At 31.1% G+C, this 27,139-nt stretch overlaps 2 protein-coding genes across 4 annotated transcripts; one reads left to right on the top strand and one right to left on the bottom strand.

The window, feature by feature from the left end:
- Window positions 1-1,933: 1,933 nt before the first annotated feature.
- LOC113521411 (melatonin receptor type 1A-A-like) lies at window positions 1,934-10,203 on the bottom strand. Of its 3 annotated transcripts, none has more exons than XM_031911728.2 (5): window positions 9,758-10,203; window positions 8,334-8,396; window positions 7,331-7,522; window positions 6,456-6,628; window positions 1,934-6,192 (listed from the first exon to the last, which is right to left on the bottom strand). In XM_031911728.2, the coding sequence occupies exons 3-5, from the start codon at window positions 7,503-7,505 to the stop codon at window positions 5,485-5,487; spliced, it is 1,056 nt and encodes a 351-aa protein (XP_031767588.1). In that variant the 5' UTR covers window positions 7,506-7,522; window positions 8,334-8,396; window positions 9,758-10,203; the 3' UTR covers window positions 1,934-5,484. The 3 variants fall into 3 exon arrangements, with proteins under 3 accessions (XP_031767588.1, XP_052751467.1, XP_026762745.1); XM_052895507.1 differs by having other exon boundaries at window positions 7,331-7,519; XM_026906944.3 differs by lacking the exon at window positions 9,758-10,203 and adding an exon at window positions 8,672-8,883.
- Window positions 10,204-12,553: 2,350 nt separating this feature from the next.
- Window positions 12,554-26,645, top strand: LOC113511261 (solute carrier family 66 member 3-like). The gene is made up of 5 exons (XM_052895498.1): window positions 12,554-13,009; window positions 16,582-16,752; window positions 18,561-18,786; window positions 21,016-21,136; window positions 22,087-26,645. Exons 2-5 carry the CDS (start codon window positions 16,592-16,594, stop codon window positions 22,260-22,262), a joined length of 684 nt encoding a protein of 227 aa, XP_052751458.1. The 5' UTR covers window positions 12,554-13,009; window positions 16,582-16,591; the 3' UTR covers window positions 22,263-26,645.
- Window positions 26,646-27,139: the final 494 nt, after the last annotated feature.

Below are 27,139 nucleotides of genomic sequence, written 5' to 3'. Positions count from 1 at the left end.
GCTAAACTCTATTGTGCGGAATGTATGCGTTTCAAATCCCAGTCTAGGTGCATGCCTAAACTAAATTTGACATTCACACAGTAATTACCTTTTATTTAATTAGTAGAAATAAGTATATAATATATAAAATAATTCTGAAAAGACTTACAATAAAAATTCCTTTGCCTCATGAAAAAGTAAAAACTGTTACATCAGATTGACATTAATTCACTAGTGTTCTATTAATATTTTTCAACACGGAACCCTATTATCGACATTGGTTGCAGTCTGTCCACACGTTCAGTTGCTGTAACGTCTCTTATACTATTGTTAACACATCAGCTATCTCAGATCTGCATTAATGTAACATACAGTTGGTAAAAAAGGTAAACAATAGTAAAATAACTAAAACATGGTGTAATTGGGCGTTTCATCCTATGCGCGGTTCTGACTATGGTGCCAATTGATTGTTATTGTTTGAAGGGGTCTTTCGGACCGCGGTGTGAATTGACCACTGTTTTTCGTTCAATCACTCACAAAAATATTTTATTATATTTTAATGAAATTTTATTTGCTACCTTAATTAGTAATATCTGTTATTTAAAAAATATACGCCCGATATTCGAATAAGGAAATAAGAACGGTTTTTAAATTTAAATTTACTTTCACTTATAATCAGTAAATAAATTATATTGAGTAATTGTTATTCACACTTTAGTCCAAAACATTTCTCATTGCATTGCTTTTAGATAAGGTGTTTAGAACTATTATAAAAATAATAAAATCCAAATAGATACGTTATTTAAAAAAAAATATGATCAATGGTCCGAAATGACCCACTAAAAAGAACACGGTCAGCATACTGCGATACGAAACACACATGGTGTGAAACGCCCAATATTCCACAACGTCATTGGCGTATTTAAGGTAATATTCCGAGAAAGGCCTGGTCCCTTAAAAAAGGTGTATATATATTTGCAGAAATATCATTGTGAAGCTGCACTCCAAGCTCTAAGGTGGGCACCAGATAATCCTGGGGTGGGCACGATCCACCCGTCGCCTCCCTTGAATACGCCTATGCATAACGTTCTCTAAGGGAATCGTGAATATATGTTGTATATGATCGTTCTATAGTTTTTTTTTTTAATAGAATTTAATGATAAGGTAACCATGTTCTAATAAAATTACATTATAACGCTCTCTAAATAAAATTAGTAAAGAATTGAAACATTCAATTAATTGGTCTATCTTTGATTTACATTACTATTGGACATCAGCATATTATGTTTTTGTAAAGTATACGTTTGTTTACATTTCTATTAAGTTCTATTGAAAGAGCCTACACAAGCGATTGAGGAATGTTAATTTAATTTTAACGATAATTACAAAGTTTGTAACCAATGCATTAATATGGTCCAATAATAATAATAATAATTAATTATATGGAAACACTTACAGTTAATAAATATTTCAATTATATTTCCAATAACAGTCTTCCGTTACACCTCCGTGTCTATGTTTAAATACTTTTATAAATCTGCTGACGAAGTACATAGTATTAATAATAAATTCGGCACATAATGATATTTTTTTTGTTTAGCTAAAGCATTAATTTGACATTACTGACATACGGTCGTAAATGTACTTGTAATTAATAATAATTTGCAATAGCAATTTTTCACCATTTTAATCAATTGGTTTTTTTTTTCCCGCAATGAATATTATATTCTCGCGATTTTTTACACGACACATAGTTTTATAGTACATTTTCCATATAATATCTTTATATATAATATTGCAAAAGAAAATCGTGGTGAAAATTTGCAATATGGTTTCGCTATAGGTATCCTAACTCACCTGTGTTACAATTATCCAAGGTAAATAATTTGAAATATGAAAATACAGTGTAAATATGATGTATCTGTAATATATACCTAGGTGTGTATGTATATTTATTTGTATAGGAAATTAAAAGTCAGTTCAATTAAAATGCGCATATTTTGAATACTAAATAATGTTCAAATCATTAAGGTGACCTTTAGGACGGAAATGTTATGAAAGGATGTTTAAGTGTATGAGAATCAAGTAATGTAAAAATAAATCAAATAAACGTAAGACGAGGCCAAACTTGATGGTGTAACATTTTAATTAACAAATATTATATTAAATAAAAAAAAAAAACATGCTTCAATAGTAAGAAGAAAAATATACATGGGGTACCATGAAATAAGCTGGTAATTTTTTTAAATCAGTAAAGGTAGCGCTGTTACTAATGCTACTGATAGAAGATAGACTACCCGTAAAGGATTTGGTGTGAATATAGATATTAGTAAAGTCATTGTTAACTATATATTGCATTTATGTTATTAAAGGACATGCGTGTTAGTAAATTTATTGCTATTAGGTTTTCAAAGGCGTTTCATGGGTTTAGCTTTTTTTTTTTATATTTTCGCATCATAAACTTAAATAAACTTATGTGGATAATATAAGGAATATTATGTTTAAGACGCGATTGACAATTATATATAGAAATACGAAATTGTTCCTAGCAAATGGACGTAGTGTCTTGTTATCTAGAAAACACATATCAAAAAGTTCTGTCCAATAAATTAATATAAAAATAAATATAGTGTGTGAACTAGGAACATACAGTCTGTGTAAGTATTTACACTGGTTGATTATTAATAATATAATGGGATATAAAATTTAATAAATAGTCTGGGTAGGTCTGCAAAAGCAGCTTACTCTATACAGTAATCATACAAATCCATTTCACAGACATTATGTACAAATTGCATCAAAATTGGTACACCTATATCCATTGTTTTATTTCTATATTTATAATTATAATATAATATACTGTATAATATAAATATTTTAACCTATAAATTATTATAACGTAGAAATATATATTTGTCCAAAAGGAAAAATCACATGCATACAAAATTCTTACAGAATATAATAATTAGGTATATATTTGGTTAATAATGTCACTTAATTAAAAAGTATCATGCATGATATTATTTTATTGTAATGAGTGATCACTTCTAACTTATCGTAGTTCATATATTTGTTATCATTAAGTATATATTTATATAACTTTCAGATCACTTATTATTTTCAAATAGGTAATTCAAATGTTATTCTGATGTTATTATTATGGACGAGTCTCTTGTACAATAAAATGACTTATTTAAACATTTCGCTAGAAAAATTCAGCAATAGCTATAGGATACGCCATGTTGTTAAAAGCTATTTTTTCGAAAAAATATAGTTCAAAAAAAGAGATATTTTATATTTCACACAAACTATCACGGTTGGTGTTATCAAATGTTTATCGATTTCTTTACATTTATTTTTTCTTTATGTAAAAATATACATAATTATAAAATTGTATTGTCCTATCGAAAATACCGTAATGGTGTCAAAGTGCCCTTATTTTTATTATAACTTACAATGATTTTCTGCAAAACACAATGGCGTAATCGAGTAAGCTCCTGAATTAATCTTATACTTTTAATTGTTGATAAGATTTGTAGTAAGGGGAACTATTCATTTTGATTTTTTGTTCTATTATCATGAAGAATTGGGAAAAAGAGAAACTAAAATTACACTTACACGATCGAATATAATTATGTTTATTGTTTTTTTTTTTTAATACTCATTACACAACAGGCAGGAAAATACCAAAGAGTTGCATTGATATTGTTATTTAATTTTGTTTTGTATGGAAAATAGACTAAGGCCCCATACCTTTATTAAATTAATACAAAATCAAAATAGGGCAAATCACATTTTCCTCATTTATAAAGTTTGTGCCAGTTAGTTATTTAAAAAATAAGTATACTAATTTATATACCTACCAATATAAAAAAGTACGAAATATAAATATACCCAGATAGACACAACACCAAATATAACATTTATACGCTTACAATACAAAGTATATTATAACATTTATATACATATTTAGGTACTTAATCAAATTAAATGAAGACTTGAATGAAATTACTATTTTAATAAAAGGAAAATTTTATCTTATAAAGGATAATAATATAATGCTCAAAAATTAATACTGTGCGGTAAATTCCTTAAGCACCCTGAAAAAATATATGTATTGGTATATCGTTCTTTAACCTATACTATATATATATTTCATAATGTATATCGTAGAATTATTGCGTAATCAAATATGCTTAAACACATCAACAAAGTCTAGAGATCAATCATTTTTCCACTATGTATGAGTAGATACAGTAAGTAGATATTAATTTACTTTTCGTAACTCTCGACTATCCATTTTAATGAAATTTTGTAAATGTGTATGTATTGTTTGCTCCAACTTGAGAGATAGGATAGTTTATATTTTATCTATAGAAGGCAAAAGAAAGTTTGTCGGATCAGCTCGGATAACCATAAATAATTACCTACTTTGGAATAAAATTTGTAGTTTGTATTGTGATTTCTTGATGAAAATGTGATATATGGATTAAATGATATTTCATTTTTCTTTTATTGTAAAAAAAAAGCATTAAGCAAATAATTAGGTAATAAATAATGTGTAAGAGTAGTGTTGAGAATTATATATATTATAATATAATTCTCAACTACTCTGTAAAAAAAATATGGAATAAAAATTATATGTAGAAATATATAATTATTATTCCATATTGTAGGAATTTATTTCCCATTCCACACAAAATTATTTTGTGATAGGTATCTATCACAGAATAATTTTACTACACACAACCTACTTAGGTAACAAGTTATTGCCCCCATTACCACAATGAATTACTTGCATTTGCCTAATTTTATTTTTCTAATTTATTATTTTTTTTATAGCCTAATGTGTGATTTACTTACTAATTTTTTTTTTAAATTTGAAACTTGTATATTCAGCCTTCATCCTTATTAAGTAGCCAGTATTTATTTCTAATTATATTTATAAATTTTAAAATTGATCCATAAACAAATTTTATCCATAGACTTTGTATTTGATGTGCTTGTAACTTTTATAAAAAACATACTCATAATGCAAACTTAATAAATAATTGTATACATAGAAAAATTGTTTATTGAAGAGCCAGTATAATTTTTTTATTACTTTGAAAAATGCATAGCACTTCGCATTTTAAATAAGTATTTAGCTGAAATTGATATAACATATTATGTAGACGTTATAAAAATAGGTATAGCCCATTTCCGTTAAGAATGTAGTATGAAATTTAAACTAATCAATCACAGGGCTTCGTAATCTAAAACACATCACATTTTGCTATTAATGACTTATTACTTATCTTGCTCAAATATTTATGAGATTGAATAATTTAATTTTCATATTGTATTCTTCTTATTAACTGGGCAGTTTACAATATATATAAAGTGATGTACAAAAACACATCTCAATTGTTAAAATTCTTGTGGCATATAAAAGCTAACAGAGTTATAGATAGAACACATTGTCATCTTTTTATTAGAAGAAAATTATATGGCCCATGTGTATAATCATAATTCTTGAGTTTCTCGAGAAGACGAGGCAGCCCTCTGGGGGCTGCTCGCGTTGACTGCCTGATGCATGATATGGACCCTTACATCGCCAGTCGCAGATTTGTACTCTAAAGCCCGTCTATGACGATTGCTAAACGATCCTGTTAAAGTACTCTTGCAGCAACAATAGTAAAAGAGATGGGCAAATGCGCGTCTGAAATTCCTATTCATGGAGCTGTACAAGAAGCTGGTGAAAACGGACCGACAGACGCCGATCCACGCGCAATGATAGAACTTATTATCGTTGGTGCTGGGGTACTCGTGCAAAATGACGAGATATGGCGTCCATGCCATAACGTATAGCAGAAACGCGGTAATATTTAAATTGGTGGTGGAGTAGTCTCGCTCATATTGCTGAGAGCGTTTGTAGTGGACTTGCTCACGGGCTCGCTTACGTACCTGTATGCAGGAAGAGACGAGACCAAAAATGGTCATCAGGAATGGAATAGCGTGGAAGATCACGGAAGTGGTTACTCTAAAGTAAAAGTTTCCATAGTGCCGGCGTTGGCAGTAGTCGTAATCGAGGCCGAGGTAAACGCCCAGTCCAGCGATGATCAGGCTAATGGTGAAGACCATAATCGCTACCAGTCCGACGCGCATTGATATAAACATTTCGTATTCAGCCGTGGTACGACACAATCGGTAGTAAGTTTCTGCAGCCACGAGCTGGGAACAAAATGCCATCTATATATTAAAAGTCATCGAAATATTTTTTTTTCAACTCTAAATCGCAAACGCCATTATTGAAAGCGTTAAACTTCATCTATAAACATGATCTTGATCACAACAGCTTGGACTCATGCATTACTATTTCTTAAGTTCTTTTAAAAGTAAATGTAGCCATGTAAAGATAATTGTTAGGCATCAGAAACGTGAGTGAAATAGTATCCATGTGTCCATAGGTATACATGCTGAACTCCCGTACTTACCGTAAAAAACAAACTGTAGCAGTACGTAGATGTTTCTGTGAGAAACTGCAAGACGTGACACACTGGAATGGTGTCCCATTCGCCGGCTGACAGCAGGACGACAGCGGACACTGGCATCACACCCGTCGTGACAATCAGATCGGCCATACCGATGCATGCCAGGAAGACATTGCCTGAAAATGAGAACTTTTTAGACCCAGACATAGAAAGAAATACCGAAAGGAAAATGGACTGGCTACCCCGCCTGTGGTACTAATTCTACGCTGACAAGGTACTTGCCATCTGTTCCTTTCACTTGTATGTCGTAAGAGACGACTAAGGGAACTTTATAGTTGAGGGACGGGTAGCAGCGTCCTTCTTAAAACATCACCGAGATCTAACTAAAAATAAGGAGACGCTTATAATCAACAGTAGACAGTTAACGGCTGATATGATGAGGATGAAGGTACTCGTGAGTGATGATAGTAATCATCAGATTCTATTCTGTAAACTATAGTATATATGTAACTATATTGGAGTTACAGAGAGCGGCATCGCAGCTCAAATAAAAGAGTTCGAAAAACATTTTGTGTTGCCCATTTTGAGAGATTGAAAAAATTTTCTTTTATATAATGGTAATAACTGTCATTGTTATGATTCATTTGAAACATATCATTTTTTTTAATCTAATTTCAAATGTCTCTGTATTCCTCTGTCTTTCTGATATTTCTCTTTGCTATTGACAATGTTTCTGTATTGGATCCATGTTAATGTTGCCACTGCTTTCTTTCTTTCATTGCTTCAATTGTTTTTTTTTTTTTTATTTGTTGTGCAAAATTCTGCAGTAAAGAAATAAATAATATATAAAATTTATTCGTCATTACATAGTCACTCACCAACTTTCTTCAAAGTGTGTTCCACGAAGAACGCGGCGACGAAAAAGCCATTGATGGTGGTGCCAAGGCACGAGCAGAATACCATGAAGAGCAGCCGGCTGAGTGTCGGCCACTCATGGCTGAGTGTTACCGGCGAGTATCGGGTACCATTGAAGACTGTGCCCACCGCATGCATAGAGTGATATGTGCCTGCTACAAGAAAATAATAATACACATTGCGCTAATTATTTTGTTTTAGTTTGCGTAAAACTGAGTTTCATATCCTTTGAGAATTGATTGATTCTTCATATGAAGTTTAATATCCTATTTCATCTGTTTTGTATTCGCTCGTTAATTGGTTTAGTAGTTTAGTCGTGAAAAGATAACAGAAAGACAAATAAACAGAATTACTTTCTAATTTATAATATTAATATGAATTATATAAAATAAAATCTTTACTATTTTTTAAAGAAATTGTTCTATCAATAAAACTGAATATTTACACTATAGAAAAATGAGTCGAAAATGACATAACATTTTGGGCCTCTCATATTAACAGCGCGTTCTGCTGTTAAGTTTTATTTTTATTTTTAGATTTATAAAAATTAAATAATTACCGCCGCCTGCGCTATCTGTATACACAGGCTGGGCACCAGTACATGATAGATGAGGATAAAGCAAGTCCGTTAGCCAATCGAGATGAATTTAAAATTTATTAACCACGATGAATTCCAGGGCGAACCGCGTGGAGGTCGACATGATAGGGTATTGCTAGCAATGGGACAGTTACACTCCATTAAAAATTTCTTTCCCCCCAGTGGTTGAGTTGGTATTGAACGAAATTCACGAAATCTCTGTCCTATTGTGTAATATGTTGTATAGAATACATTAAACTAAAAAAGTTAACAATTTCAACTTCATTGTACGTATTTTGATAAAAAAAAGTACGCAATATATTGCCTATCTATCGTCATAATAATCTTAATAATTACTCCTGCTAATAAAAATTAAAAAAGAAACTTACGTATCACAATATTAAAAATTGTATGCGAATGTATAGACAAATTGCGAGAGATTCCGATGAAATCTGAAAGAAAAAACAGCAATTATGTAAATGTTATTAAAAAAAAAATACATCATCGCGTGTAATAAATCTCAATTGTAAACAATAATTAGCAAATAGACAATCTAAACCTTAGATAACGCAAATGAGTACATTTTAATATGTCTATGTATAAAACAAATTCGCAATAATAAATTTTTATTTGAATTTTCACATTAATTGTGGAAATTGTCACTGAATAATAAATAATAAAGGAGGGAAATTGTTATTATATGCGTAAAAGCAAAAAAAAAACAAACCTTTAAAACCATCGAATTTGAAATAGGAACTTCTAATTTGAATTATGGACACACACTAACGATCCCGTTGAAAAATTACATTACACATACGATAACATAAACTTTAAAAATATCGAGATTTATCAATATTCGCATTACCGCGGACTAAGATTGAAAATCGCCTTACATTTTGGTATCCAACGAAACACAATTCGTCTCAGTTTTCCTTTTAATGTTCCAGTTTATGGGCCGATGACGCGTTCGATAGTTAACTATCTACCAGATGTTCACAGCGAGCGATCATCCAAAATAATTGCTTAGTAAATACGTTGGTAATAAAACGCATTCGACACATAACAACGTAAATTTTTATTACTCTTTATTATTGTAACTATTGTTATATATGTACAGAACTCAAAGGTCATGAGTTCTGGTAGTAATGAAAATGCCGTCTAATTCTTTAATGATGGAAAACACCATCGATAATCTAAGTTATCCGAGTGATAGTGATAGAGTCTCACTTTGCCACGTTGGATTGCCATATGCTCGTCGAAATGTGGGCATGTTGAGTTTTACGTTCATCACAACAGCAATAGTCGATAAATGCTTCTAACTACCCCATCAGGGACTATACTTATAAAGATATATTTTTATATATACATGGTGTAGACACCTAAGTAATATTCTAAATGTGAAACTAACCATATTTCATTTCAATTTTGTTTCAAATCGGAACGAAGGTATTTTTATTGCGGTAAAAGATAATTTTATGTATCTATATACATATATATATATAGATATTAATATTTATATTATGGCTATTAATCAATGCTTAATATATACATATACGTAAAATATATAATTAGTATTTTATTTCGCAAAAGGAGACCAATAACCGATACTTGATGCATGACTAAAATTTATAAAATAAAACCTAATTATACTTATACAGAAATACGTATTATTTACTATAATGACACTTTTAATTCATAATTAATTAAACATTTACAACAAAATCCTAGACATCTAATATATTTTTTGCAGATAGCCTCTCCATTTTATTGCATCAACAAATTTTTAATGAAAAGACACTTGAATATATCTTACCTTCAGTGTAAAGCAATCCCTATTATAAAACAAGAAAGTAAAAAATATATATTCTCGACTAGGACACTTTATACACCAGTATATAAATTCTTTATTTAAATTAGTAAAAACATCGAAAATGTCCAATAAGACTAGACAATAATTTTATTTACAAACACTATAAAAATTATCGAAAATTATTTATACTGCTACAAATGCCACCCACGGTTTCTACCGCCTTTTTTTTCAATAAAAAAATATTTGGTTATTTATGTGGTGGACTCCGATCTGTTACTAGGTGAAGGGATGGGGTTGGGATTGCGCCGTGGGCTAGATAATTCATACTGCGCAGGATGACGTACGAATTTCGGATCTGTAAAGGCGACAAAAAGGCGGCCCGATGACGCCGAAGTGAATATTCGAGCTGGTAGACACAAATAGATGTTGTAGTAGATATCTATGAGATAAACAAGACACAACAGACTATGTACGTGTCTATCTATTGACAGCGGTCCTGTTTTTATTAAGAAACACAATTAATCATGTGATTGTAGGTAAACAAAAATAGCATTGAATTTTAGTTGTTCATCCAGGCAATTTATTACAATTATTTTTTTAATATAGATATTTTTTAATATTTTTATAATAAAGATTTACCAACGCATATACCACAGATAACAATTACATAATTAAATAATTTATTATAAATAGTTTACACAGATACTAAGTATAAGTGAAGGGAAACACAAAAAGACATAGTACTATTGAAAATTACAGCAAACATACCAAATTGGCAAAACCAAGTTATAATGAAATTAATTATATTATTATCTTTTAGACAGATAAAATATAAGTCCTTAATTAATTAATTAATTAATATGCCTGCAATTGTTAATGGAGTAGACAGAAATATTTGCTCACTGTCACCTTTTGAAAGTAACACTGGACACGTGGAAGGAAGCGAATTTACCATAAAAAATCAAGTTAATTTAGTTTGTTAACGGTGTTTCTTATCGTTGGAAAGTTTAACAGATGTTTATTATATGTATTGACATAAAGTAATAAAAAGGCAAACTAACATAAAAAATTACAATAATTTAAGAATTCGAACACTTTTTTCCCGGGCTCACCATATGTGTTGTTTCTAGCTTTTCTAGTTATACCACGGAAAGATATAAATATCTATTTATTTATAAAATCAAATAAAATATCTATTATAAGTTGATTTTCTCAAAAGTTTTTTGAACATAATTAGACCTAACGAAAAATTTGTTTTCAAATCTATATGTACTAATATAACAAAGCGAAAGTGTTTGTCAAAACACGGTAATCGTTGGAACTACCAGTCTAATATGAAAAATTCTTTTTGCTTTTGATAACTCTTTCCTTGAGAAACGTAATAGGCATGGTACGGCGACAGACGAAGCTGTGTAAAATAATAAAAATGTTGTTATTACTTATAATTAAAAATTAAATTCAGTAAAAAAAGAATATACAAAAAATAATAATTTAAATCAATACCGGTGGCATCTTTATAATAAATAATAAGTAATAGTTTACTTTAATTAATTTTAAAATTTAAATAAATTAATCACACTGTATTTTACAATGTAATTATATAGTGTTGCACAAACCTTATAATGATTGTATTGTATTTGTCTAAATAGTCTAAAGAAATAAAAAAAATCTAAATGGCAATAAATAAATTTATTATTATTATTATCAATGAAAACGACATCTAACGAAACCGATAGCAAAGTAAGTTATGCTATGTTGCCAATATAGAAAGCATTATTTAGTATATTATCATAATATAACATTTCATTAGCTTTCCCGTGCGAATAATATTTTATATCATTATTTTTATAATAAACAAAAAGTTTTTTTTTATTAATATTATTGATTATTTTAACTCGTTAAAACTCTTGCCTGTATTTATTATAATGGCAACATTAAATCGACCTGTGGCTTGATTAGTGGGATACAATGCTGCCAGATTAAGCGATTATTCACCTTTTAGGATATATCAAATAATTTTGGGGCGATGTTGTACTATAATAAACATATTTTACATTACAATCAATATAATAAAAAAGTGTCAATTTTTGAAGTAGAAAAGATGGCAAATATTGAAATTTATCTACGCATTTAACACAAAGATTTCGGAATAGAATATATGGAATTTATAATTTACATAGTGTGTTGCTCATTGTATTTATGACATTGCCAATTCATTAGAGAGGGAGAGACGTATAAAACACATCTGCCTTTTGACTAGTCCGTAGAAGTCAAATTTATCAAGATATGTCACGTGGTTTTATTGGCCGTATAACCCTACCAAATTCAGATACAACCTACTTGCGTACTTTCTACATAAACTGTGTCGAATACATAATCTGGTTATGTAAAATTTCTTATTGACCTATCAATATTAATTAAAATTTTATATACTCATTTTTTTATACTAGCCTGCTATGAATTGAGAAAAATAGCAACTGATGGTGTATCTTTCATCCTTTTTTTACTAATTATATTTGCATTAGTAGAAAAGAGGCAACCATAGCTATCAATTTAATATAAACGTCAGACTGAGAATCCCATTGCTATTAATATACTCAACCAGGTTGATCTCCTCGCGGTTCCCTCTGGAAACTATCATGGTTAATTCCTGATGAATTCATCATGATGGGCTAACTGGCCTGTTTTCATACTCATCTATCACCCTTTACTGGTGCTCCGCCAACGTAGCCCGTTAGCGCAGCTGGAGTTACCCATCCATTTTCATCTATCAAAAAAAAAAATATAAATGTCATTTATTTGCAGAAAACTGTTACTTTAGATATAGTCCAATTTTTGGAGAATTTCCTTCTTTTTACCTGGCAACACTGTGAGATGTCAATTGCCAGTGTAAACTTTCATTCAAATCAATTGTATGAATTTCGTGTTTTCAATTTTTAAAATTATAAAAAAAATGTATCGTGATAACATAAAATAGTGTATATTGCTCTAATTATTGCAGTTCAAGTTATAAAATTTATGTTTTATTCGTTTTTGTGAACACTACATTCAACTTTCTCACATTAATAAATGGTTACCAAATTACAAGGTGGTTGGCCGACTTATATTAGGCGACCTTCGCAGTATATTATGTAGTGAATTGGCGGCACAAATTGGTCTTCAGTAGACCCCGTCAGAAGAGAACGTTTATTTAATTTTGTCCACGATTTACATTCGATTACCTAACCTATCAGTTGACATCGCTTCTATTTAAAGGTATGTATCTAATGTAAGCAAACTTCTACTAGTATTATTATTCAGTTTTACACTGAAAATAATTCGATAATAGTAACTATAGAGTTTCTTAGAAGTTTTTTCAAAACTACATAACAAAGCTCATGGTATCATGAAAAGTTATAAGTGTATCATGCGAGTAAATTTATTTAAACTTTAAATTATTCAGCTCTGGTGTTAATTGCTGAATTAAATTTTATTTATGTTTGCTTATTTATTTAGATATCTGACAAATTCATATCCCTAGGGAAAAGGGATTGTTAAAAATGTGGATGTAACAGTCCCATTGCTAGCAATATACCCTGTCTGGTTAACCTCTATGTGGTTTTTCCTGAAAACCTTTTGGTTAATTCTTTATTCATTATAAAAAAATATAAACAAATATTTTGATCAAGTTTATGTGACATGTAGCTTGAGTTGACTTGACTCGATAGCTACTCAGTAATGGGGTCTAATAGTCCCATTCCTAGCAATGTAGCCTATAAAGTCGATCTTCACATGGTGCTTTCCCTAGAAACCAGTGATTAATTCTCATAGAATTCACCAAGGGTCAACTGATCTGCTTTCATTCTCACCTATTATCTTTAATTGGTACCTCTCCAGCATATACCAATACCATTTAATTGTTGCCTATTAATAAAAATATTGGTTTACTTAAATGTGTTGTATGTTTAAATAAAATTTTTGTGTGTCCATAATACTAAGGTGATCAACTATTTTTTGTTCAAAAAGAGTACACTTTGCAAGTATTTCATAGGTGAAAAAAAAAGAAGAAAAAATGATAAAAACTTTATTTTCTTTTAAAAACATATTTTTCTTCAGAGTGGATTTTTTTGCTAAATGAAGATGTTCGTCTAATAATGTAGCCACATCCGAAAAACTTTCTATTATATATCAAATAAGGAATAACACAAATTAATCATGGTTTTTATTGTGAATGGCGTATTGCAATTGATGATAGGTTATGTGTTAGTACCCTACATAATAATAGCTTTTTCCATAAAAAGTTATAACAGTGAGGGTGGTTCTAGAAAAGCTCTGACTTATTGATATACAACACTTTCATTTTGCGTATTAAATTTGACTGGTAAGATAGCAGATAACATGCACAATGGCCCAAATGAGAGGCTAAGCATGGAAAATAGAGTCTTTTTCACATTCACATTCACAAGATAGCAGATAATGTTTTTATAGAAAGTTGCAACCTCTCACTGCTCCAATAATCATTCCTTTGTGAAAATACCCTTTCAACAACTTCTTACAGCAGCAGCAAAATTAGTGCCTGGACAACATACGGAAATTTCTATTAAATCTTTTAAACTTTCATATGGGATATGTTCTACTCTAAAATGCCAATTTTTTTATTTTTTTTTACAACACAGGGGGCAAACGAGCATGCGGCTCACCTGATGGTAAATGACTACCGCTGCCCATGGTGACCCACAACACCTATGGCATTGCAGGTGTGCTGCCGGCCTTTTAAAAAGGAATATGCTCTTTTCTTGAAGGTTATGTTGTCGTATTGGTTCGGAAATACTGCTGCTGGAAGTTGATTCCAAAGAGTGGTTGTGAGTGGGAGAAAGTGCCTTAATTAAATTTTAAATATTTAATTATTAAAATTGAAATAAAATCATCTAAAAAATGTTTTAGAAATACAAATGAGTATAAAATTATACAAATGAGTACTTTCTGAGTACAGGATTTGAAAAGAGTATGGTTTGTGACAAGAAGTACAAAACAGTAAATGAGTATAGTTGGTCACCTTAATAATTCATACTAGTATTATAAAAATAAAAACATTTTTTTTACAAATTACAAATTAGGGTAGTGTACGATAACAGCCACATTAGTTAAAATAACTGTGTCGTGGCTGTCAACATCCACCTCCTTCAAGGCAGAGGCGCTAGCGTTCCAGTAGAATAAATAAAACTGTTAATTAAATAAAGACAAAGTTAAGTTATAAATAATATAAACAATAAAATTTAAATAAAATTGTTTCAAAATTACCAAATATCATCTATACCGATATTATAAAACTGAAGAGTTTGTTTGGTTGAACACACTAATCTCGGAACTACTGTTGAATTAAAAAATTCTGTTACTGTATCTAGAAATGTTTTTGGCTATATAACATTATGCTGTGGCTAATAACAGTGGAGTATCTATAAAAAAATGTTGCTAAAACAGGGAAATTTAATCCTTTTGAGAGATTCTGTTGCAGACAAAGTTGTGGGGGTTAACTAGTATTACATAAATATAATAATGATTAAATCAATTTATTAAATGATTGCTAGCAATTATTGCATTTATACTGAGTACTAGCTGTTCTTAAGGGTGAAGGGATGGGCAGCAGCATTCCTCTCATAACATTACCAAAAGCCTGTAGTTGCGGACCCACTTGCCAAGCATAGCAACTACTAACAAACTTATGTTTAGCAATAGACAATTAACGGCTGATATGATGATGATGATAATGACTAGCTGTATTCCCTGGCTTTGCCTATATTAATTAGAATAAAAAGTGTTCTCTGTGTTAGTGTCTGACTCCCATCTGTGTATCTAATTCTATTTCATGCTACTATATTCATAATTGTTATAAACTTTCACATTTACAATATTAGTAAGATAAGCTCATTTGTACCTTCCGCAAATCATTGGATTCACTTTTCTAAGGCATTATAGACCATTTTATTATGGATGAAATGGTAACCCCATCTGTGGTATCGGTGGTAGGGTACTAGTGAGAAATGATAGGTGAAAATTAAATAGGGCAGTTGGCTAATAGCAAAAAATTCATAAAGAATTAACTAAGCTGATTATCACAGGGAACAATATGGAGGTCGACCTCATAGGGTACATTGCTAGCAATGAGGCAGTTTGACCTCAATACTAATAATACCATAGCGCCCTAGCAAATAAATTAATAGTCCACCTGTTGGAAAGTGGTAACTATCACCTATTAGAAAGGAACAATGTAGATATTCATGGTACTCCATGGCATTGTTATTTTTAAAGACAAAAATATATGTTATGCCTCTGTACTCAGTAATTCAATTGGATATCCAATTTATATTAATTTTTCATTATGTAGAAGCATTACTGTCACCACCTCAATCAGGCCAAGCCTGTTTAATAATAGTGTAATGTAAGTGGGACTTATCCATACTTTAGCATGTAGAATTATAGAGTGAGTTAACATAGCTACCTTCATTTCTTAAAAAAAAGCTTCCTGATAGTTTAATTGTGTCCTCTTCAGTATTTCAGTAGTTTGTTTCCTAAAGCTTCAATGTAAAATGGAACCCGGAAGCTTGCTTATGCAAAGAAATGTACTGCAAAAGGAAGTCACACAACTTTAACATATAAAATTATTTTTCAGTATCAATTTATTTGCACAATTTGTTTCCCTGTTCAATATTTGTTCACCTGTGATACACACTGTTGTACACAGGTGAACAAATATTTTAAAAATAACTATAATTTATTGGTTGTACATTTAATTTATTGAGTTTCTACAATTGAATATAATGTATTTAGCTAATTATGTATAATTTCAGAATCATCATAATGGATTTACAAGGAGATCTTGTCCAGACGATTGCCAATGTATCAAGCACATTGATTATCCTTCTATGCTCCTTTATTAAGGTGCCACAGATTATGTACATTAGAGAGAAAAAATCAGCCGAAGGCATATACTTGCAGGCCATGCTGATGGAAGTCACAGGGTATGTATAACTTTTGTTATCTTCATACTGAATTCCATATAGGGTAGGCAGAGAGGGTAGACTACTATCAGTCTCACCATATAGATGAGGCGGTCTAACAGCCAGTTATCAAATTTATATAAAATATTTCTAGTGTTCAAACCTATCTTTCCAGAAAGTTTTTTATTTATTTTTTATTTATATATTTATCGCTATATCGACAGGGATATTAATTTTAAGCATTTATATATTCTTTACGTTTATAAGTAAGTGTTAGCAGGAATAGGGTTTTAATGATAGTATTGGCAGTTGTTGAAGATATTTGTAATAATGTTTAAATTATATCTTTTTGAGATTAATCTCCCTACACCGGTGTTTCCCAACGTGGAGCTACCATTCCACAGAGGGGCAATTTGATAGTTAAGGGGGGACAATTAAAAAATGGACTTGAAGTGATTTTAACCCTCTTGCTCCGGGCCCTTTAAATGCAATGCTATGAGTAGATATCAGTGTCAAATTTAACAAAAAAAATAAAATAAATGCTGTAAATATTTATAAGGTATAATTTCCTTTGATATTACCAAAATATCAACAGGGCGATTAGAGTTGTCAATTAAACTTTGTAGGGAAAAATTAAGTATGAGGGCATAAAAATTTTAGAAATGTTCAAGTTGGGCATGGCACAAAAAAGGTTGGGAAACATTACTCTACACTATTCTGTAAAATTTTATAGATGTCTATTTTAAGTTGGAGAGGATCTTATGATGCTATGTAACTTACAGACAAGTGGCTAGACAAACAAAGATTATATGGGTTCCATTTTTGCATTTTGGCATATTGCTCTTTGATTCTGCATAAAATGTGGTTTTCAAGCTATGCAAATGACATTTAATTATTCTTATTGTATGGTAAATTCTTAAAAAAAATACTAACTGTATTATTATAGCAATAAAGCTGTTTATGATATGCACCAACTAATTGTATTTGATGTGCCTCAGATTAGTACACAAAATATAAATAATATTATTAGAAAAAATATTGTTTATTAATTATCTCACATATTCAAATACATGACATATTTAGATGATGTAGAAAAATATTACCACATACAGCAACAGAAATGTTTTTTACCTTAGTGACCACCCTGGCTTCGCACTGCTAGATAAATTAAACTTAATTTTTTTTTAATAATATGCATCCTACATGTGTTATATTTCTCACTCGCTGATAAAGTAGTTTTCTCTAGATGAAAGAATTTTTAAAATTGGTCAAGTGTTTTTTGAGTTTATCAATTACAAATAAAAAATAAATTCTTTCTCTTTTACAATATTAGTTTAGGTGTGTGTAGTATATAAAAATGACTATAACATTATTGTGCCAAAATTTATTTTAAATTGCCAAGTCGAATGGTTTTTTGCCAAGCCTAATGGTTTTGGCTGGGCTTTGATAAATCTGTTAGTAGTTCAATTTCTCTGTGTTATATGTATGCCAAATCTCTTGTGGCATGAGCGGAGAGAGCCCTGTTCATTCGATAGTACATATATCTGTATTCTAGCTCATCTCTTGTATCTATACCAGTCATACTGATTCTTATTTTAATTCTTCCCTCAGATAGAATATCCAATATTTTTATTAGGTACTAGTAACTCATCCTGGCTATATAACTTTTTTTTTTAATAAAATAAAGCTCATATTTCTTGTTGGTAATGTCATTAAGTAATTTTTGTTTTTCTATTATGAACAAAAAATCTTTTTACAATATTAGTTTAGTAAATTTGTATTATAATGAATGTGTAACATACTTAATAATTATTGTTTTTGTTTTTTAGTTTTACCATAGTAACCCTCTACAACTACACAAATCAGTATGGTCTGATCACATACCTGGAGTATCCCATAATTCTTCTGCAAGTCTATGTTTTGTTTTACTACGTGCTGAAGTACAAGAGGCTGATCCAGCTGCCTGTGGTACCGATTGCTACACTCCTATACTTCGGTACGGTGGGTGCGTTGATGGTGGGGTTACTCCCGAAGAGTATACTATCTTATCTTGTGGTTAGTACAGTTCATAGCAAATTTATAGCCAATAAACTAGATTTATAATTTACTGGTACATTACACGATTTCACATAGTAACAGAAATGTAAATTACAATGAGTTTAAACATTAGTGATGTTTATAATATTATATAGTACTTGTTTTTTTTTTGTATGTGTAATAATGGTGTTGTTAGCTCGCCTGCGCTATCGGTATATTCTGGCAGGACCCCAGTAAGAGATTATAGGCGAGGTAAAGTCACGTAAGTTGGCCCATCATGACGAGGATATCAAGAATGAACCACAATGGTTTAATGGGAGAACTGCGTGGTGGTGAACGTGAGGAGGTTACTAGTAATGGGAAAGCGTTACTACCAGTTTATTCTTCTATTCCTTTTCCTATGCTATATATTCTATGCTCCATGATATCATGGATATTGTGTCATGCTATGGTATAGGCCCAGCATAGAGTAAGCCACCCCTTAATTTCCCACGGATGTCATAAGAGATGACTAAGGGAACCTAATACTCGAGGGATGGGCAGCAGCGTCTCTCTTAAAATAATTTCAAACCTAGCTGCAGTTGCCAACCCACCTGCCAAGCGTGGCAACTATTGGCAAACGCCCCCAAGACAGAGGCCTATGGTCAGCAGTGAACAGTTAACGGCTGATATTATCATCGTCATGGTACGTCATATAGATATGAATAAAGACTATTTAAGATAAGAAATACCAGAGGGAGACTTTGTACAAAAGTCGATTGCTTGGGTACCTCTGTCCCATTCATGTTTCAACCGTGAAGCAGTTGTGTTTGCATGGCTGTGTTTCGCTTTGAAGGGTGGGATAAGGCGTGAATTTACTGGGTACAGAAGAATAACATCTGAGTCCTCAGGAATGGCAACGCATGGGGGGTACTCTGTTATATCCATGGTACTGCTCATGTCTATAGGCGACGGTTACCACTATTCATCGGGTGGGCCATCAGCTTGTTTGCCATTTTAAGTTGTATAAAAAAAAAATTGTTCTCTGTAGAATGTATTACGTATATATAATTTAGTCCCAATGCTAATATTGACAGTTTGAAAGCATTAAATATTTTTAAAGTGTTTATTATGCGAGCGAGTGTTTATTATCAAGCCATTATTATTAATATTTTCTTAAGTTATTTATATCAAGTCAATTTATAACGTTTAACACATTATGAACATTCCCTAATATTTATGCTCTATTTCACATACAAATTATAATTAGGTCATTTTATAATAATGTCTCTCTCTAACCATTGTTAATTAAGGAGTTCCTAATTGAAATAACAATAATAATAAATTAATAGGTGACTATTTTATATACGAAATATAATAAGGAGGTCATTTTATGATATATATTATTTTATCTACATATGTTTAATCTACTAATCGATTTCTAGTGTTATATTTAATTAATAGATGGCGTTGTTGAAATTTAAGATTGCGATGTAATGTTTCTTTTAGGAAGTGCATATGCGCACCAAATATTTTCCTTTATGCACATTTCACAACATCGTAGCGGTACTCGCTTGCTGGCGAGTGAGTACCGCATCAACGAAAAATTTATATCGACCGCTAAACAAATTTTTTGAAACTCGATCTATTTTATATGATCGAGTTTATATGAACTCTAACTGGAGTTTCTCGACTCGATAGCTACTCTGTAATGGGATCTAATAGCCCCATTGCTAGCAAGGATACATTAAGGTCGATCTCCACGCGATGTTCCACTTAGAAACCATCGTGGTTAATTCTCGTGGAATTATTCACGATGGGCTAACTGACCTACTTCCATATCATCCCTGACTGATGCTACGCCAGCGTGTGCCGATGGTAGAGGTTTTCATTCCATTGTCACCAAAAAAAAATTTCTTTGCGTAATTCTTCGAAGGGGAAAAATGTTAGGACACTTGATACGACACGACGAACTTATGAACATTATAATAGAAGGTAAGATAGAAGGAAGAAGGGGGAGAGGGAGACCGAGACATAGTTACATCAGGCAGATCAAGGAAGGAGTTAATGTCGTGTCGTATCAAGAGGTGAAGAGACTCGCTGAAAATCGTAGTGAGTGGCAAGAGCTCCACAGACAAGAGCGCAGCTCTTAAATGGATAGATAGATAGAATTCTTCGAAATGAATAAAAATGTTCTATGAGAATTTTTAACTTTAATAATCAGTTTTTACTATCGACAGTTGTATATTTTTTAAACTTAATTTTCAGCCATTCTGTACCCCGCTGAGCGGTTTCGCCAAAGTGACATATATCTATGGTATTATCAAAGCGGCAAATGCTGATGCTGTCTCATTGACGACATGGATAATATCTATATCCACAAATTTTGGTGAGTTCTGTTTTTGATAGAATTTGAAATGGAAAATAAGATTGGTCATATGATGGAAAGTGGTAACCGTCGCTTAGACATAAATAGCACAGTGAATGTTTCAGAACATATTCTGAGACGTCCACTGTGCTAATCGTGTTACATCTTTGGTAAATATGTCAATTGATGCCATTCCAAAGGTCTTTCGAATACTTTTATTACTATCTATCTCCTTGTCCCCTATATCATCCTTTGAAACTGCAATATCAGCTTCATAGCCTTTATTCATAGCTATTTAAATCGGCTGACAAGGCAGCATAAAATCCATATAGGACGAGGTGCCAATATCGAAATTCTTTGCGTTGGTTGATGCTTTGTTTTAATAAATTATAATGATTTTCTGGTATCAGTACTGATTCATATTTGGACTCTAAATAAGTGTAAGCCTTTGTGTAGAAACTAATTACTTTTATCAATGAACCAATTTTTATCGTTCCATACTTATTTTGAAACTTACTTCAAAAAGGAGTGTCCTAATTCGTTTTTTTTTTATTATTACCCAATTACTCCATCAGTTATAAACCTATTTGGAAAATGCTTTTTTTTATCTTAAAACATTAATTTACTTATTTTAAATAACTGGTCTTGTCGATTTATTTTGTGGAATACAAACTTAATCAATAATAAGTTCAGTTTTTAATCTGTAATCGGAGAAACACGAATATTGCCTTCTACATTTATTACTTAATTGTGTACATTTATTGTTTGTGTATATTTATTGTTTGTGTACATTTATTATTTAATTGTGTATTGTTTTCAGTCATTCTCCAAAAGAAATTTCCCCAATAATAGTTTTAACTAATCTCCAAATCTTAGTTAGCTGTAAATTCTAGTTTTAACTAGAAAATTATAGTTGTAACACAGTTATTTAGTAAAAACTATTACTAGACTACTACATAATATTCTTTCAGCCCGTATCTTCACCGTGTACCTAGACTCGGCAGACATCAAACTTATGGCAAATTTCACAATATCTACATTGCTCAGCTCAGGGGTACTACTAACTGCATTGTACTATCAACGCCAGTCAGCGGCTCGTCAGCACAGGAGGAAGTCTGGCGTCAGGAGGCGCAGTCATTATGATTAGACGGTATTCAGTTACTCGACTATTAATATAATTTATTCTCGTCTATAATAAGGCATGAAATTCCATTTTAGTAATTGACTAGTCAAAATTATATGAATATGTATTCAGCAATCTTGTGTGTTTGAAACCCATATGTAGAAGATGTAAAGAGGCATTATGTAGAAAGTTATTTTTATTAAAGTGTCAATTTAATTGCATTTAGCAAATTAATAAGTAAATAATATTATCACCAAAGAAAAATATTAAATTATAACTTAAAGTTTTACCTCGTGCTAATTATAGAGGTTTAAAAAAAAAGTAGTAGTAAAATAAAAACAGTGAAAAAACTATGTCAACTATTACTGTTATTAGTAATAACTACAATTTATGGAAACAGTTAATATTAAATTAATTTATTGTACAATATTTGTGATGTTTTAGATTTGTTAATTTACGGAATCCTGTTTGTCTCGCTACAGATAGTTCGTTACAAATAAGGAACGTATTGAGGCTCAGTCATAAAAGTATTGATGAAATAAAAAAAAATGTATAAGTTTTTTTTTTTTTTTTTTTTTATACGAATATTAATAATAATCAATAGTAATTAATTTATTATACAATTTTAGTAGGGGGTTTTAATTTGCAACTTTATGATATCAATAGCGGTATAGACAGGGAAGGAATCTATTAAAGATTAGGCATTTAAGAAAAAAAAAAAAAATGAAAATACTAAATGAAATGAAATCCTATAATTTTAACTATTTATTTGTCATTTTTTTATTAATAGTACAATTTATTATTGCTTATTAGTGATGTTTTAGTTTTTATGAAACATTGTGGCCATTTTTGTCATAGTTATTTATTTATTTAACTCTTTATTGCATTATAAACAAAAATATATAATATCAAGTGAAATACAGTCACATAAATATAGATTCAAATATACACATAAAGGTACAAAAGGCGATCTTATCGCTAGGGCAATCTCTTACAGACAACCTTTGGTTAAAGAGAACAGATAGAAGTGGATAGATGGCGTAAGAGTGAATTAATAATGTTTCGTGCATAAAATAAACAAACCTGTAATGCACATAAATATCAAATACATATTTTATTCACACAATTTATTAAACTACAAAATACATAAACATACACATCTAAATACATACATAGCACACACAAGGCAATATGACAAATGTAGTCAAAAAATTACATAGGAATGAAAAAGAATAACTACAGTGAAAGAAAAGTGATTTGACTTGTCTTTTAAACGAAGCCAAGGACTGAGCACTCCGTATAGACGGCGGCAGCGAGTTTCATAGGCGCACTGCCTGAACGGAAAAGGATTTGGTATAGTACACGGAGGTATGTGCAGGGGTTTTTAAGCGGAGACTATTTGAGGTACGCGAAACGTGACTCTGCACTTCACCGAGAAATATAAATCGCTCTTTGAGATAGTAAGGTGTAAGAGGATTGAATAGAATGGAATAAAGAAGAGATAGTATATGCCAATCACGGCGTCTACGTACTGGGAGCCACTTAAGCTGAGTGCGAAAATTAGAGATGGGGTCGTATTTACGAAGTCCAAATATATATCTATTACACAGGTTTTGGAGACGCTCAAGTTTGTTTAGTTGGTATTCGGTGAGATCAATGTAGCAGGTATCAGCATAGTCAAGGACAGAAAGGACAAGGGAGTGAGCAAGCGCAATTTTAGTGGCCATAGTTAAAAAGTTACGTAACCTACTGAGTGAGCCCACAATCGCAAAGACCTACTAATCTCTATTATTTGAGTGCCAAGGTATATTCCGAGATCCCTTACAAAGTCTTTATACTCCACAGATATCCCATCGAACATTATATGAGGTAGATTTTCCCAGCAAATTCTCGAAATATAGTTCGGGCTCCCGATAATAATAGTCTGCATTTTATTAGGGTTTACAGTTAATCCAAAAGATTTACACCAGCTCGATATGTGTGCTAGATCTGTGTTTATTATACATATCGCAGAGTGTAAGTCTTGTAATGGAGCGTGTGAGTAAATTTGAAGATCATCTGCATGAAGATGGTAGGAAAAGCGAAGTTGAATAGTAATGCTGTTAATAAATAACGACAAAAGTAATGGAGATAAGACGTCACCCTGAGGTACACCAACTAGCGTGTGACGCCATGATGAAAAGCTATCCTTAGTACGAATGCATTGCTGCCGCTTATACAGGTAACTTTGAAACCACTCGGTTATGGCTGGAGAAGTCAGGAAGTTTAAAGTGCACAGTCACAATCCTGACCATTTCCGAAGCAGGGTCATCACCCCCACGCTCCTGAACCCCATGGAACAGCAAGATTTTGCGTCGACTACGCATTTCAAGTTGATCCATTTGGCGTTGCAAATAACCGAAAGGCGGTGAAGTCTACCGCCAATGAGGAGATTGTGGCTGGTGTTGTACTTATCTTTTGGAGATCCTCTTGGAATCTTACCATCTTTGCGTTAAGAAGCTTCATCATTGTTTTCATTGATTGTTGTAGTGCGTCCATTATGAGATTATAGGAGTGAAAGAAAGGAAAAAATATCACTGCAGGTAGATATTAGCTAGACTATTAATATACACATAAATATACAACCACTTATACAATATATATAATTTAAAATTATATTTATATTTGGAGACAAATTTTAGCTTTTACTTCTTACACATCCACCCGCCTATCTATCTAGTTAGTTTGCTATAAAGAGGTAAGTACACTTCTTTATACCATATAACTGCGATGTGATAGACACAGTTTATTGAAGTTGTATATATATATATATATATATATAAAAGAAGTTTTATATATATATATAACTTCTATTATTATTATTATATAACATATATATATATATAATGAAAAACATACAGACAGACAAAATTTCTAAATAAATATTATTTTGGCATTTATTGATCTTATGAATTTTTCTTTAATATCTCCCATTTACAAGTAACATTTAATTTCAATTTTATTATATTTTATTATGTATCTATGCATGTGTAAGATGAAGTCAAGCCAGTTGGTCCATCGTGAGGATCTTACTTATATAGAGAACCAGTCCTCCTTTCAAACACTACCTTTACCAGAGAAAGACTTTGTACAAAAGTCGATTGCTTAGATACCTCTGTCCCATTCGTGTTTCAACCGTTAAGCAGTTGTGTTTGCATGGCTGAGTTTCGGTTTGAAGGGTGGGATATGGCAGTGAATTTACAGGGCACAGAAGAATAACACCTGAGTCCTCAGGAATGGCAACGCATGGGAGGTATCATGGGCGAAACAGTATACTCTGTTGTGTTCATGGTACTACTCATGTCTATAGGCGACGGTTACCACTTTCCATCAGGTGGACCGTCAGCTTGTTTGCCATTCTAAGTTGTATAAAACAAGTTGTATAAAACACATTAGACGGGGATTTTTTGACATTTCATACAAGGCAATGAGTGTAATATACAAGTAAACTTTCCTATTAGTAACATCACTAGTTGAGATTGACTTTGTCTACGAGCATAGTATACTTTTATTTCCAATAGTGTTTATATTTACTAACATATCAATGATATGATATATTTCTTGTATTTACAAAACAAGGTTGTTTTATTTGTGTTATTGTTTTCATTTATTATTTTAATTCATGTAATGAAATTATTGTGACTGGAATGTTAAATATTAACAATTTTATTTTATTTATCTAACAATAAGTATAATTTCATTAGAATGACCAATAACGCAATGGTAATGGTGGTTGGTATGAACACAAAGGCTATTCGCGTTCTTATCAATTTCATGGTACTATTACGTTTGCGTTTCACGTTCGGCGAAACTAGTGTTATCATTTTCTCTTAAAATGTAATAAATGTTATATAACTTAATAAATTGATATCTCACTTATATTTTCGAGGTTAACACGAAAGGCGAAATTTGTACAGTATTTAGAATATTTAGAATTTTTTATCGAAACATATGGTGTTCTATTGTTTCTGCCTACCCCAAACTAGAGACAGATATGTATAGATTTTTAGACAGGCGACTCTTTAGAGACTAATCGGCTAATTACAAATAGATCTATTGCCATTTTCGTGCTGAATGCTCTAAAGCTTAGGCTATATTTTGTTTTAAAATAGTTTTAAATTGAACAATTTATAAAGTGTATACAGTATTTTATGTCAGAATTATCTTAAATGTATATGTGTGTATCTTTTTATAATTATACAATTTTGGTATTCCAACACATAAATATGATGTGATTATGAAAAGACATTTAATTTAAGTTTCTCATTGTGCCATTTATTTTTATTGTATAATGGTTAATGTTTTAAATCATGTGTAATTGATATTACTGATAAATTAATGCATTATTGAAAAATAAATATTATTTCAGACTAATGCTTTGTTTAATTTTTTTTTAAAGTTTTAATTAAAAAGTTGCTTATAGTAAAAATATATTTATCAGAAATACTTGTTTAGGTTCTCTGATGTCAGAAAATATGATTGTCCATGCAATGTTTTCAAAACAACTTTTAATCTCAACAAAAATAGTATATTCCTTTTAGTATAATCTCTTCCTTCCCTAAGTACGTACGTAATTAGGTATATCAATCACTCGAATTATTTGCTTTATGATTCTTAGATTAACAATCATGCAGACTATCTGATGGAAAGCGGTAACCGTCGCTTATAGACATGAACAGCACCACAGACAGCACACCACAAGCTGTGATACTCATAATACCCCATATATCCTGGGGGCTATGTTACATTTGTTTAACTTTTTTATAAGCATTAATTTATAGTTATATTTTATCTTAGATATAAATGCACTGATGGCGTTCGTGGTAAAATTACTTACGTACCGAATCGACAGCATAGTCGGC

Source organism: Galleria mellonella, unplaced genomic scaffold (genome assembly GCF_026898425.1).
Source record: "Galleria mellonella isolate WM207_F2 unplaced genomic scaffold, CSIRO_AGI_GalMel_v1 utg28, whole genome shotgun sequence".
NCBI lineage: Eukaryota > Metazoa > Arthropoda > Insecta > Lepidoptera > Pyralidae > Galleria > Galleria mellonella.
Note: the sequence above shows the minus strand (reverse complement) of the source record. Positions and strands in the feature narration are given on the sequence as shown.